This window comes from Camelina sativa, chromosome 10 (assembly GCF_000633955.1).
Source record: "Camelina sativa cultivar DH55 chromosome 10, Cs, whole genome shotgun sequence".
Taxonomy (NCBI): Eukaryota; Viridiplantae; Streptophyta; class Magnoliopsida; order Brassicales; family Brassicaceae; genus Camelina; species Camelina sativa.
In genome coordinates this window covers 8,881,528-8,896,383 of record NC_025694.1, presented here as the reverse complement: position 1 = coordinate 8,896,383, position 14,856 = coordinate 8,881,528, and the positions used below count along the sequence as shown (strand labels likewise).

Below are 14,856 nucleotides of genomic sequence, written 5' to 3'. Positions count from 1 at the left end.
TGATTTCAAGTACTTGCCTTTTGGATCTGGGAGGAGGAGTTGCGTGGCGGTTAACATGGCCGAGAGACTTGTTCTGTTCAACATTGCGTCACTTCTTCACTCTTTTGATTGGGAAGCTCCTAAAGGACAGAAGTTTGAGGTTGAAGAGAAGTTTGGGCTTGTACTTAAGTTGAAGTCTCCACTTGTGGCTATTCCTGTTCCAAGGTTGTCTGATCCGAAACTCTACACCGCTTAAGTAGTAAGATGGGAAGTTTGTGGTTTGGGGAAGTTCAAAGTTGAGTCATGTGTTCTTGTCTTTTTGGTTGGAGTTTTCATGTTTCGTGAAAGGGTAAAGTGTTAAAGTCACTTATCTGATCATATTTAAATGTAATAAAGTGTTCTTACTACAACAATGTTTTGTTTTGTATCCAAATAGTTTGATACCATAAGCTATAGAATGGTATATAATTACATTTTGGCAGTTTCAAATTCTTGAGGCAACTAATAGTAAACATAGCAAATAGCGTTAAATTACATCAAAAGATATATTGTATCCACTTCCATACATTTTGACTAACATTAATGTTTATGATCTCTCGATGCTTCTATTTTAATATGTAACGAAAGTATAAATTTTTTTGTTCGAAAAAAGATGGGAACTATACCTCTTCATGACTAGAGTTAAACAAAGGTCGAGTTGACATTATATGATCATAAGATCTAACATCCAGATATAATCCAATGATCATTATGAAAAAGAGTAGCTCAAAACGTAAATTTATAATTTTTTTTTTCTTTCAAAACTAACGATGATCCTGCTACGGTACTAAATTTGTTAGAAGGTTTATCTCTATTGTTTCATGTTTTTCCCTCTGTTTTTCTACCTCTGCTTTCTTGAATTACCCAGACGATTAAAAAAACCTAACGATGATCGAAAAAGAGAACCATAACAAATTAGTCTTAGAAATTGCCAATTGCTTTTGTAGTTTTTTTCACAAATCATTTGTGAATTAAATATTCAATATGTAAATCTAAATTTTTAGTTAATATACTACGATATAGGGATTAACTCTAAATTGTTTATCAAATAATAACATATTAGAGTTATCCAACTTGACTAATGATGAATCTAAATCGGTTATACTTGAAGATAAAAAAAGTATAGATATTTTTTTGTATGATTCAAGTAATTTAAAATTTTCCATTTTAAAGTTTCTCACAAAATAAAACAAAATATCTTGTATATATATATATTAATATTTGATAACATCACTATATTATAAAATATTCTTTACACGAGCTTGTACTCGAATAATGTAATTCTATAAAATGAGACAATTACTCAAATAATGTAATTCAAATTCATTTTGTCGATATGACTCTATGAGAATGAGACAATTATTCATTACTAACTATAATATAATCTCTGTTTTATATTACTTGTGTAACGCTACGACCACCACATTGTAGTGGATTCTATTTCCAATCTCAGTCCATGGGTCCACATTTTTTAATGGACCTCACGTCCTTTCACTAGGCCCGTGAGCCCATCTCTATCTGACGGCCGGTTTGCTACGTCCGAAAGGCTTAAAAGACTTGTTACGGTCTCTACAAATCACCACATGATCTTTCCCTGTGTATTGTCCTCAATCGCACAGTTCCGACAATCACTTCCTGGAAAATCACACATCCTAACTCCTAAGAGTACTCTAGCACAATCTTGAATTCTCTCACGCCCCTTGACCAAAAAGATAAGTGCACTTTGGTGACATAGGTGATCAAATCAATTCTTTTAAACTTTTCCACAAGTCTCTTAAACCGGGGTGTCATAACTTGTCCTTCTATAAAGTTGCATCATAAACACAAAACGACAACTCAAAAAACAGAGTGAGTATAGAAAAAAATAAGTTAACATTTTCTCAACATTTTTTTAATATTACCATTTAGAGTAAATCAGGCATAAGATAAAGTCTTTTTTTTTAAAGTTAAAACTTACATTAATGTAACTTATATTTTTCCAAATAATTTTGGAGAATTCTTTTTATTTAAGTGTTAGTATAATTGCTAAAAACAATAAATTCATATTAGTAATTTTTCCTATGAGTAATAAATAAATAAACAAAATAGAAATATATATTTTTTTGTTTCAATACTATCTTTTAAAACACTAATCTGCGTGTAGACGCAAATAGTATTATAGAAAACATTTATCGATCGATTGATAAGCTAAAATTGCCTTCATTTTTATTGTTTTTAGAATTTGACTCAAAAAGATAAATGATCAAATTTGTGTGCGATAAAAAAACTAATAATATAACATCTTATGTTGATACCACATACAAAAAAATAACAACAATACATTTTAAGGGGATAAAAATAAAAATAAATAATGCATGAAAATTTGACCAACAATTATAATGCATGGAAAATATGATATTATATTGCCTAAAATAGAAGTAGGCAGTCAAATATAACAATAATGGTAGATAGTAATTGCTATATAAATAAGTCAAACGTTCGATATTTGACTTATTTATTAGATATTACTATATTACCTTAAATTATTGATGTAACTAGCCATCTTAAGCCTATAAAACTATGACTAATTTTTCATTATAGGCATCCTTCAAATTTACAAGACTTTCAAATTTTTAGTGATATAAGATCTTATAGCATTTTCAATCGAGGTATTACGTGATCTCAGTTTATCTACTAATTTATTTTATAATTGACGTGATATTAATGTGTTTATAGGAATATTTGGAAACATTTGATCTCTCAAGTTAGGTAGATTTCATGTAGATATTTGCTCACTACAATTAACAAGTGATAATTTAATATTTTTGCAGTTGTAATATAGGAGATTAGACTTTCATTTGTGTAAGTATTTGAAGAACCAAGATCTTTTCATTATTTTTAATATATATCAAATTTACATATATATATATATATAGTATTGATGATTTTTTCATTTAATTTTCTTATTTAGGGAATAAGTGAGGAAACCAAAAGAAAAAAAATGAATTTGAACTGTTGTGCTATCTGTAAGGTCTTAAAAAAAAATTGTGACTCAAATTGCATATACAAAGCACATTTTCCATCGAACGATACAAGATTTGAAGATGTTAATCAAATCTTTGGAGCCGAAATCGTTGCAAATATCTTCAACAGTCTTGAATCTGAAGAACAACGTAAGATTGCTGCCAACTCTTTGTGCTATGCTGCTAAGGCTCGTAGACGTGATCCCGTTTCTGGAATTCTTGGGATGGTACAACACTATGAGAGTATACTTAATTATGTTGAACAAGAGATCAAATTGGCAGAGAATGAGCTTAAAACAAATGTGGGACCTGATCAAGTGCCAAAATATGTTGATATTCCAATTCCAGATGATTTCCTCGTGAAGAGAGAAGATCGAAAGATGGGTGATGGTCACAGAGTTAATGATGCATCAACATCTGCGGGACCATCTTCAACTTTACCTAAGAAGCATGAGTAATAATATGCAACAAGTATTTCCGTTACTTAAAAACCAAAACCAACAATAATTTCAGTCATATGTCCTTTATATTTTTTTCTTTCTTTCTTTGAACTCCATATCCCATAATAATCTTGTATCCTTTTCCTTTATTTATCACCATTTCTTCAGAAATCTATGTAATTTGTTGAATAAATATCTATGTTGTTTGGTTAATCCTCAATTTTTTCTATTTACTTCAACTAGATAATATTCAGAAAATACATGTAAGATATTTTAAATCAACCAAATACTAGATTTGTTGCTAAACCACATGAAATAATAGTTGTTAAAAAATAAGAATGAGATCTTAAATGGATAAGGATGAATACATTTGTATATATATATGTATATTACAATTATAAATAATTTAATTTGGACAAAAATGTTTCATTTTCTTCTAGGTAATCTTGTGATTTTAAATGATAAGTTATTATAAGATAACAACTAAAACTAAGAACTAAAGAAATGCATGTTCTTAGTTTACTCAAGAAAAAATTACCCAAGTTAAAATCCGGTTAGGCCATCCTTAAAGGGGGAACACATGGGGTGTGCTAAGCCCAAAATAATCAATAAAAAAATGAATAGTGGGCTTAGATCAATTTTTTTGGTCTTGAGATAGAACTGTTCTAGAGCCCAGTTCTCCTTTCTTTCCTCTATTCTGATTGGTCGAGACATTTTGTAGAGGAAGAAAAATGTTCATTTGTCTCATCCTTCTGCGAAATCGAGTCTAGGGTTTGTGTTTTTCTCCAAAACGGCGAAAGCCGCGTTCTCTCCATATTCACCGCCGAAGGTTTGTTTTCCGGCAATTGAAACACCAAAATCGAGAGCTCTTCCATCTAGCAGTCGATCTTTACATAACTTCTCCGACTTACACGATTCAATTCCCTTCTTTTTTCGATTGATCTGTCCGGCGATTTGAAGGTGAAGTCGACATCTTCTTGACCGGCCATATAGAGAAGGTAGTTCCGTCGTTTCCTCTTTCACTCTTTGTTTCTTGGATGTTTCATCGATTTAGGGTTAATCTCAAATCTGTTAATTAGGTTTGCCCGGTTTAGAATAGGATTTGTCTCATGTGTCATAGGGTTTGTTTCATCTGTCATAGGGTTTGTTTCATCTTATTTTGATTAATCAATATACGATTTTAGTGAACTTATCTATGATTGAATTTCGAGAGTTGTATTTTGAATTTGGAATCAACAATAACCCTCATGTTTTAAAATTGAATTTTCTTTGTTTCGGAGGCTTGTAGGTGAGGTTAACTAGCGCAAGTTGAATCGGATCCTTCAAGAACCCTGCGGTTGCTCGAAAGTAAAAGGTAAGTCCCATGTGTGGTTTCTTGATTTGAGTTGTGATATTAGTGTTTATTCAATGATTATATTTGATTGTAGTTAATAGTGGTTTGTTAATTGTTAATTGTGATTGTAGTGGCTTGTTATTTGTGGTTTGATTGTGTAATGAGGGAAATTGTTTTGTGGTGTCGGATGTTAGACATTGTTGTTGTCAATTAAGTGTCTCTTTGTTTTGGTTTGTATGTCTCACCATCTAACCTTTTATCATTTGGTTTGTTTGTATGTCTCTTAGATTTGGCTAGTCTTTGTAACTTATGAATGCTTTAACAAATATAGTTGAGTAGTTACCAAATCTATGAATGATTTACTTTGAAAAAATAGTAAATGACTTTTATTTACTACTGATTTGACATAAGTAGGTTGTTGTTATTTACAATTAAAACTCCCTAACAACACCTAACTTTTGATTTAATGATGGCTTCTTAAGTTCTCTATATTACGTCCAACCGCTTTGTTTCTTAATTCCATCTTGTTTCCTTCTTAAGTGATCTATACTACATCCGAATCTTCTATCAATCTCTCACGCTGTTTTACTTCTCTTCTATCATCCTTCTTGTTGGCTTCTTTCTTCCAATCTATCATAACTTTTACTTCTCTTCTATCATCCACCTTCGAACAATATCTTTTCTTTGTTTAATTCTGATTGCTATGGAATCAAACAATACTCCTAACAATCAGTCTCAACCCTACTTTAGCCTTCTTAACTTCCCATATGACAGCTTTGCTCCCAATGTAAACATTGGTTCCTCTCAAATTCCTTCTTTTAGTTCACAACCAAGTTCACAGCCGAGTTCACAGCCGAGTCCACCTCCTAGTCAAACAGAAGAGACAGCCGAACAGCGAAGGGAGAGAAGGCTATGGTCCACCCAAGATGACTTAGTCCTAATAAGCGGCTGGTTAAACACATCGAAGGATGCAGTAGTTGGGAATGGGCAAAAGGCAGGGTCCTTTTGGATCCGTATAGGAGACTATTACGAAACAAGTAGTCATGTCCGTGATGGTGCTGAGCCTAGGCGTCCTGACCATTGTAGACAAAGGTGGCAAAAAATCAGTAGGGAAGTGAGCAGGTTCTGTGGAGCTTTTGCAGAGGCAGAGAGTGAGACAAGTCTTGAGGCTATGAACCCCACTCCGAAGACAACCAGTTCTAACAAGAGAAAAGCTGATGAAGCTGCACCATCTACGGGTTCTGTCGTTGGTGAGCACGAGATCAGACCCGCGGGAATCAAGGCAACGAAAAGAGTAAGGAACAAAGGCAAAGAGAAGGCTGCACCATCTGCGGAGTTTAGTCACATGTGGGAGATAAAACAGAAGGATTTAGAGGGCATGAAACAACTCCAGAAGATGTCCATCTTGTTTGTTGTCTAAGCGAATCTCGGATGTTTGAATCAATGTTAATATGATATATGCTAATATGCTATATGTGAATCCATGTTTTATATGATATATGTTATATGCTATATGTGAATCGGTGAATCCATATCAATGTTAATATGCTATATGTGAATCCATGTTTTATATATGTTTTTCATGAACTTATATATGTGTTTCGGTTTCAGGTTTAAGAAGTCATGGACCGTGAATATGACTATGGTATAAACAGCCCATTAGACTATAGTACGCAGTCAGAAGAGGAGGCTGAGACCTGTTACTATCCTCCGGAACCATCTCAACTGAACCAGCTCAACGAACAAGTGATCCAGCTCAACGATCAAGTGATCCAGCTCAAGGTACTTGTGATCCAGCTCAAAGATCAAGTGATCCAGCTCAAGGACCGAGTGATCCAGCTGACTGACCAAGTGAACCAGCTCAAGTAATGATCAACCCGTGATGTTGTTGTTTGCTTTCGGATGTTGTTTACCAAACCCGTGATGTGTGGTGGTTGTTTTGTGAACCCGTGATGTGTGGTGGTTATTTTGTGATGTTGTTTACCAAACCCGTGATGTTTGGATTTTTATTTAGTGAACCTGTGATGTCGCTATGTACTCGTGAATGAACCCGTGATGTTTGCTATGTCTTTGCCTTCTTTGGACTTTAGTTTGATCACTTGTATATATGAGATGAGAAACATTTGCTCCTTCCACCAACACAAACATCGTCAAGCTTTGTTATTTCCTTCTATAACCAAAATTAAATATTTCAGTCCTTCTCATCCTCTCAAATACTTCTTTCTCTTCTTATTTGCTATGGCATCTTCTTCAAATAAATTTCACTATCATTATGATCCAAATAATGATAGTATGAACAAATTTTTTCAAGAGCAATTTAGTAATCAATTTGAAGCTGCTGTTCATGAAATTCCGGAGGAACCATCTCCACGTATTTATATTGATAGACAACGGGAAGAAGGCCACGAACGTTTGTGGAACGATTATTTTAGTGATAATCCGACTTACACGACGAGGCAATTTCGCCGACGGTTTCGCATGAATAAGTCATTGTTCTTGCGTATTGTGAATCGTCTCAGTGAAGAAGTTCCATATTTTAAACCAAAAAAGGATGCAACCTTCCGGAATGGTTTCTCACCGCTACAACAATGTACTGCAGCAATTCGACTACTAGCATATGGGATTGGGGCGGACTCGGTTGACGAATATTTACGTATCTCTGAATCGACTTCTCGTAAATGTTTGGAACATTTCGTCGTCGGAATAGTTGACTTGTTTGGCACTGAATACCTACGCCGACCCACACAAGCGGATCTTCAAAGGCTACTCTTTTACGGAGAACTGCGGGGTTTTCCCGGGATGGTTGGAAGCATCGACTGTATGCATTGGAAGTGGAAAAATTGCCCAACAGCCTGGAAAGGAATGTATTCACGAGGCACCGGTAAACCAACAATTGTTTTGGAGGCGGTAGCTTCACAAGATCTCTGGATATGGCACGCATTTTTTGGAGCTCCAGGTACTTGTAACGATTTAAATGTTCTTGATCAATCACCAGTATTTAATGACATTATTTACGGTCGAGCTCCTGAAGTTACGTACTATGTCAACGGAAATGAGTATAATTTGGCTTACTATTTGACGGATGGTATTTACCCGGAATGGGCGACATTTGTTAAATCCATCCCACAACCACAACATCCGAAACATCGTTTGTTTGCAGAAAAACAAGAAGGTGCACGAAAAGATGTTGAGCGTGCATTTGGAGTCCTGCAATCTAGATTCGCCATGATTAAAAATCCATCTCTTTTATGGTCAAAGGGTAAGATTGCATATATTATGAGAGCATGTCTCATACTCCATAATATGATTGTCGAAGATGAACGAGATTCATACACGCTCTATGACGAACAAGAATTCCAACAAGAAGATGGAACCGGAATTACTCCAGATATTTCGTTTTCAGTAAATATGCCTTCAAATCTTCAGGGTTTAGGTGATGGCCATACTATAATTCGTGATAGACAAGCACATCAGAAATTAACGGAGGATTTGATAGAGCATATATGGAATAAATTTGGAAATTAAACTATTTATTCATTAAATAAGATGTTTATCTGCTATAATTAATTAAGTAATATGTTTGTTTCTTTTTTTACATTTTATTTACAAGTTTATAAGTAAGCAATTTAAATGTTATTTTATAAGTTTTCATAATTTGTAAAATGTTTATAAATATTATATTATTAAATCTTATGATCTTAAACATGTTCTCCCAATAACTAGTTTTTTAACAACAGATCTTAACTACAGATCTTACATAATTCCACTATATCTTTATTCTAAGAACACCATAATTAGTTCTCCCATTTTTTTTACCTATGATCTTAACAACTGATCTAGCATTATTTTCACTATATATTTAATCTAAGAACACAAAAAATAGTTCCCCCTTTAATGATGCCCTTATAAAATCTAGTACTGATCTTGGGATGGATAGAATATTTATTTTTATTGAAATAGATTAATGAATGATAATTTTAATTTCTATGGTGTTAAGAAGAAATATAGTACTTGATCAACATATTTGTCTATGAGCTTATGTGAGGGTTTCATATCACAACAAAAATGAGTCCTTTTAAAGAAAAAAAAAACTTAGTCCTTTTTTAATGAAAATATATATATATATATCAATTAACATCACTTAACCTTTTCTCAATTGGTTTTATTTGATTAATGGCTTAAGAAATTATTTAGGTTCATTTTGGCAGTGTTTAGTCTTTCTCACTTGTATTATTTATTTTGGTAATGTTCTAACAATAACTAGCTAAACTTTCTTACAAACTACTAAGTTTAGACCTTAAACTCGATATAAAGATGGGAAGTTTTTGACCATTGGATCAAGAGTATATAAACTTCTACACAAGGTTTGACGTTCAATTTTCGGGGAGCACAATTTCTTAAAACATTATTGATACAAAACTTATCCGAGATTCCAAAATATTGTAGACAAAGTTGTCCATCAACGAAGTGGTTTGTGGGGGCAGCTAGCCACAATTGTTCAGGGTTTGGTTGGTCCAATGATTATTGGGGGTGATTTTAATACCATTCTAAGGTTCGACGAAAGAATAGGGGTCAATGGTAGGCATGTCAATTAGGGCTAGAGCCCGTGGGCTGGCCGGACCCGACCCTGAAAAATACCGGGCTTAATCTTAAATATATATGTCCACAAAAAATTGAGTCTTTCTTGTTCAGCCCGTTTGGGCTATAGGGTTTTTCGGGCTTAGCCCAACCGAGCTCGGGCCAGCCTAAAAAGTCTTTTAATAAATATATTTGTACTTTTTTGTTAACCTTTTTTTTATTGCAATATTTGATTAACGATTTATTGTAAATAAAATTTAAAACTCTAATCGTAGTTTTTATATTTACTTAATATCCTTGCTTAATACTTTATAAAAAAATAATTTAGTTTTAAACTTTTTATTTTAAACTAAGTTGGTTGTAGTGAATATAGATGAATTATTAAAATTTTGATTGATTTGGTTACAGTGCATTTTTAAACACTGCTTTTTAAGATTTATATGTTTGAATTATTGATCTGTAAGATAAGCCCGAAAAAACTCGAAATGTCCTGCAGCCTTGTTAGGGATGGGCTTGGGTTTTGAAATGTAGGCTCAGAATAATTTTGGGCTGGGCTGGGCCGGGCTCAAATATATGCGGGATTTACGGGTTTCGGGCCGGGTCGGGCTAGCCCGATTGAGGCGACTGTCCTCTGATTCTCTAGCTTTTGGGTAGTGGTGTAGTGAACTCTCATTGATTGATATGGGGCAGAATAGATTTACCTCCTGTTTTAAAAATCGGTCTAGGCGGCCGTTTGAAATATAGACTCAGATTATATTTACCTCCTGTTTTAAAAATCAGCCAACAAATCGGAAAAAAAAAAATTGAGGGCTTTTAAACTTCTAACTATGATTCCTTTTCATAGATCTGTTATATAAAAGCTGAAGCTATGAGAATAACAAGCTAAAACGATTAATAGTTAGAGAAAAATGAGGATGCAGCTTTAAAATTAGGGTTTACAGTGGTTACAGATTGACAAACAAAGAGGAAGATGATGAGGGCATTTTCGTCATTTTCCATTAATTAAAAAACTGTTAAAAAGAGCAAAACGAGAGTATTGGACTCGAATTCGTGAACTACGGGCTTTAATTGTAGATAAATACCGCTGGACTGATCTAAACTCCCAATAATATGTTACGAATATATATATATATATACATAAAACCCCTAAAACTAGTCCCCGAATAATTTCCGATTTAAATCCGATTTTCTGATTAATCGCTAGGTCCTCTCTCACCGTCCGACTAACGCCTAACCATTTTTAAAACATGGGATTTACCATTTGTTACATTTGGCGTTTTTATCATTGGACCATGCCCCTTTATTTATTCAGTTGTGCCCCGAGGGAAGAGGAGATCCAAGAAGGAGATATTTTTGTTTTGAAGCGGCATGGTTGACATATGAGAGTTTCTATGACAACCCGTCCCGCGAACCCCACTAGCCCACCGATAGCCGCCCCAACGGACCCCAAGCTGGCCCTGCAGAACATCGATCCTAACCCATCACTGTGGATATCCCAATCCACCAGTAGGTTATTGGTGCGTCAGGCGTTCCTCGAACCCTGGTTCCCACCCTTTAACAACCTTCCCACAGGACAAAGGTGAAACGAAGGTGAAGCTTCCTAAGGTGTTGGTTCCACCGTTTCTCAATCAATCTTCCTGTAAAAGAGGTAAAGGCAAAGTGTGATCGTGGAATCAGGGCGATGAGGAGGAGGATGTTCTAGAGGCTTGATTGATTGTGGTCTAGCTATTGTTAGGTTGCTAGGGTTGAGTTGATAAAACATTGTAGGATGTTGGAACTTGGTTATTTCATTGTTGGTTATGGATTATTTCAATGTTGGTTATTGGATTGTTATTGTTGAGATTCTTATTGGTTATTGGATTTTTTTTGGTTATCCGATGTTGTTGATTGTTGCTAGGTTGTTAGTGGATATGAGACCACTAGTAAATTAATATATATAAAAAAAGAAAAAAAAATGGGAAGGGTTGTTTCATTTCAGGTCAATTGGTGGCAACTTGTCATGTGGGAAGGTTGTTAAAGGGTGGGGACCAGGGTTCGAGGAATGCCTGTCGCACCAATAACCTACTGGTAGATTGGGATATCCACAGTGATGGGTTAGGATCGATGCCCTGCAGGGCCAGCTTGGAGTCCGTTTAGGCGGCTAGCGGTGGGCTAGCGGAGTCCACGGACGGTCCGTTGGGGCAGCTAGCGGTGAGCTAGTGGGGTCCGCAGGACGGATTGTCACAGTTTCATAGAGCTGTTATCACAATCGTGGAGAGTTGATATTAGTACGCCAAAGGCTTTGCAGGTATTGCAGGGGAAACTGAAGAAGTGGAATAGGGAGATTTTGATGAAATTCAACAACACAAGGAGCGATGACTCTCAAAAGTTAAGGGGAACTAGAGGTGAGACAGGATGATGTTCTATTGTTGCAGGAGGAGGCTCTTGACAAAGTGGTAGAGGTAGTTCTTGAGCAGAAAGAATTGTTCTGGTTCCAGAAAGCTCAGGAGAAATGGATTGTGTTGGGGGATAGATATACTCAATACTTTCATATTTTTACTCTTATTAGATGCTAGAAATAGAATTGAAAGCCTTAAGAATGATGATGGACAATGGCTGACAAATGAGATGGATCTTGAGCAGCTGGTTGTAGCGTATTATAAATGGTTATATTCCATGGATGATGAGGATCAAAACGTAGAACAGCTTCCAATGGTGGGGTTTGCCAGGATTTCTTGTGCAGGTTTAGTTGTGTTGAATAGACCGTTTACAGCTTCAGAAGTGGAGAGAGCGCTCCAAAGCATGGGGCAGTTTAAATCTCTAGGACATGATGGTATCATCTTGTTTTTTACCAGCACTACTGGGATATTGTGGGAAGTTCAGTGATCAAGTTTGTGCTGGGAATCTTTAAATCAAAAATTCTGCCCACTGAAACGAATAATGCGCTAGTAGTGTTGACAGCCAAGGTTCTCAAGCCAAAGAGGATACATAAAGCCTATTGGTTATGAGGGTTCAGCTAACAAGATTGGTGTTGGAATAGTGACATTAGACGGTACAATCTTAGCGAATCCACGACATACTTACATAACACCGCCTGGTCATGGTTTCCTTCCTAGAGAGACTGCACATCATCATCTTGACATGTTCTTCCTTTAGTCAAATCAGCTCTTGAGAGTTCCAAAGTAACTCCTAAAGAAATTGATTGTATTTGTTATATGAAAGGTCCTCCGATGGGAGCACCGTTGCAAGTCTCAGCTATTGTTGTTATGGTGTTGTCACAGCTTTGGAAAAAGCCTATTGTTGTTGTGAATCATTGTGTGGCTCACATTGAGATGGGTAGAGTAGTTACTGGTGCTGTTGATCATGTTGTTCTGTATGTGAGTGGTGGGAACACTCAGGTGATTGCTTATAGTGAAGGTAGATACCGGATTTTTGGTGAGACCATTGATATTGCTGTTGGTAATTGTTTGGATAGGTTTGCTAGAGTCTTGAAGCTTTCTAATGATCCAACTGGTTATAACATCGAACAGGTAGATTTCAATTTCATTCGAGAATGTAATGTTATCTCTGTTCTATAAAGATTAAAGAACAATGTTAACTCGGTTTTAATTTGTTTTCACTAGCTTGCGAAGAAAGGAGAACACTTTATTGATCTTCCGTAAGCTGTTAAAGGTATGAATGTATCTTTCAGTGGAATCTTGAGTTATATTAAAACTACTACAGAGGAGAAACTCAAAAATAACGAGTGCACACCAGCAGACTTGTGCTTTTCCCTTCAAGTAAGGATATCACTTGTTCTTAAATGTTATATCTTTGCCACATGAATGCAAAGTATTGGACTTTTAAGAATAATCTGAAATCACAGAAAGAGCAATGGCGCATTGTGACAAGAAAGATGTTTTGATAGTTGGAGGTGTCGGGTGTAACGAGCGTTTGCAGGACATGATGAGGACTATGTGTTCTGAACGTGATGGAAAGCTATTTGCAACGGATGATCGTTACTGTATCGACAATGGAGCTATGATTGCTTACACGGGTCTACTCGCGTTTGTTAATGGTATTGAAACGCCGATCCAAGACTGTACCTTTACACAGCGGTTTCGCACAGATGAAGTTCATGCGGTATGGCGAGAGAAAGAAGATTTGGTACTTGGGGATAATAAGAACGTTGCTGCTAATCGAGTCTGTGCCTGTGCCCATTTGTTCATTCTACATCCATAAAATGTTTTTTTATCAGTAGTTATTAGTCAAATTATATGATTGTTTTCTTTTGATTTGAATAGTTTCGTGATGGGTGTAATAGCGCTTTCAAATTTCAAAGTGAGCTTTGTAAAAGTTCAAATTTTTTTGTGTTGCATTTCGATATACGTTTGCTTTTTGTTTTATACTTTAGTTGGTTAAAATATAATATGATAACTTAACGTCGACATTTCTACCGATAATGGTGGAGGGACTAGTGCATTAGTCTTCCTTAGTCATAGAAAAATGAACTGTGAAAAAGAAACACCACTACTAAAAAGTTAGAACTGTTTTACAATGTGTCACTACTTATTGAACGAAAAGTGGGAGAAAAGAATATACAGAATCATTGAATTAAAATTCGATAACCTTCTAGAGAGATTAGAGTTGTAGATAAAATCACACATAAACGTGAACTTAGATGTATGTGACTATTTTAAAACTACAAAAAGAAAAAATAGTATAAAATTTTCAAAAGTTATAAAAAATACATCATACAGATTCAAACAAGACTAGTTAGTGATTGGAAAAAGGAGAAAATGACAAAAGTATTAGTAAAACAATCAAGTAAAGGTCAAAGTAATTAGAGAAAAGATGATAATCTCAAAAGTCTTCCTTCCTCCATCTTCAAATGCCAACAAACAAAAGACAAATGATTTTTAAGATGATCTTTTTTCTTTCTCTGATAGATTTATGTATACATCTAAAAACCTCGAGTCGTTGTAAGTTTAGTTATAATACGATTCTGAAAGTGATAGGTTTATAATACGACTATTCTGAAAAATCTATCCAAGAAAATAAAAGAAAGAGTAAGTAGTAATGTAGTTTATTTATCCAAGACAAGATCTGAAAAGTTGCCATTGGCCCGTTGATAAGCTTATGCTTTCACATTGCACTCGATCCTCGTCAAATCTAGTCTCGTTTTCTAATTGTTAACTTGCTTTTGAGATAACTTCACTAACTTGTTTTTGTTATTACTTTCACCAATTTCATTATTGTTAATTTGTCGGTCACACAGTAGAAAATTGGAAATTACTAGTTTGTCTGTATAGTAAGATGCCTAGGAATAATATAGTACATATAATTTAAGTGTGTGCCAATCAAAGAGCATGCACATATACATAACTAAGATATCTAACGAGATGAATGTTTTGAGACCACATTGGATTCTTATAATAGTCAAACTGTCCATGTTCCACTAAACCCAAGTTAGGTTTTAATACATGTTCTATCAACAAATAGTATTCCTATAACTAATCATCTTATA

The 14,856-nt window shown here is 35.0% G+C and overlaps 3 protein-coding genes and 1 pseudogene across 5 annotated transcripts in view; all 4 read left to right on the top strand.

Moving 5' to 3' along the window:
• Nucleotides 1–460, top strand: part of LOC104718048 (geraniol 8-hydroxylase-like) — a 2,819-nt gene extending 2,359 nt beyond the window's left edge. Inside the window, exon 2 of one of the 3 annotated variants that reach the window (XM_019230543.1) lies at nucleotides 34–460. In XM_019230543.1, coding sequence (XP_019086088.1) covers nucleotides 34–235 — 202 coding nt within the window. In that variant the 3' untranslated portion in view covers nucleotides 236–460. The remainder of the gene's footprint in view (nucleotides 1–33) is intronic. The other 2 variants (XM_019230546.1, XM_019230544.1) reach the window with 2 other exon arrangements.
• Nucleotides 2,999–3,478, top strand: LOC104720183 (LOB domain-containing protein 32-like). The gene has a single exon (XM_010438135.1). The coding sequence runs from the start codon at nucleotides 2,999–3,001 to the stop codon at nucleotides 3,476–3,478; it is 480 nt and encodes a 159-aa protein (XP_010436437.1).
• Nucleotides 5,497–8,120, top strand: LOC104720182 (putative nuclease HARBI1; the record flags this gene model as incomplete). The annotated part of the gene is made up of 2 exons (XM_010438134.1): nucleotides 5,497–5,704; nucleotides 7,171–8,120. Coding segments are annotated over exons 1-2 (1,158 nt in total), but the record flags the coding sequence as incomplete, so codon positions are not given.
• Nucleotides 11,979–13,571, top strand: LOC104720181 (annotated as a pseudogene).

Coding starts and splice junctions, on each gene's coding strand:
- LOC104720183 (XM_010438135.1), top strand. CDS start 2,999: ATGAATTTGAACTGTTGTGCTATCTGTAAGGTCTTAAAAAAAAATTGT.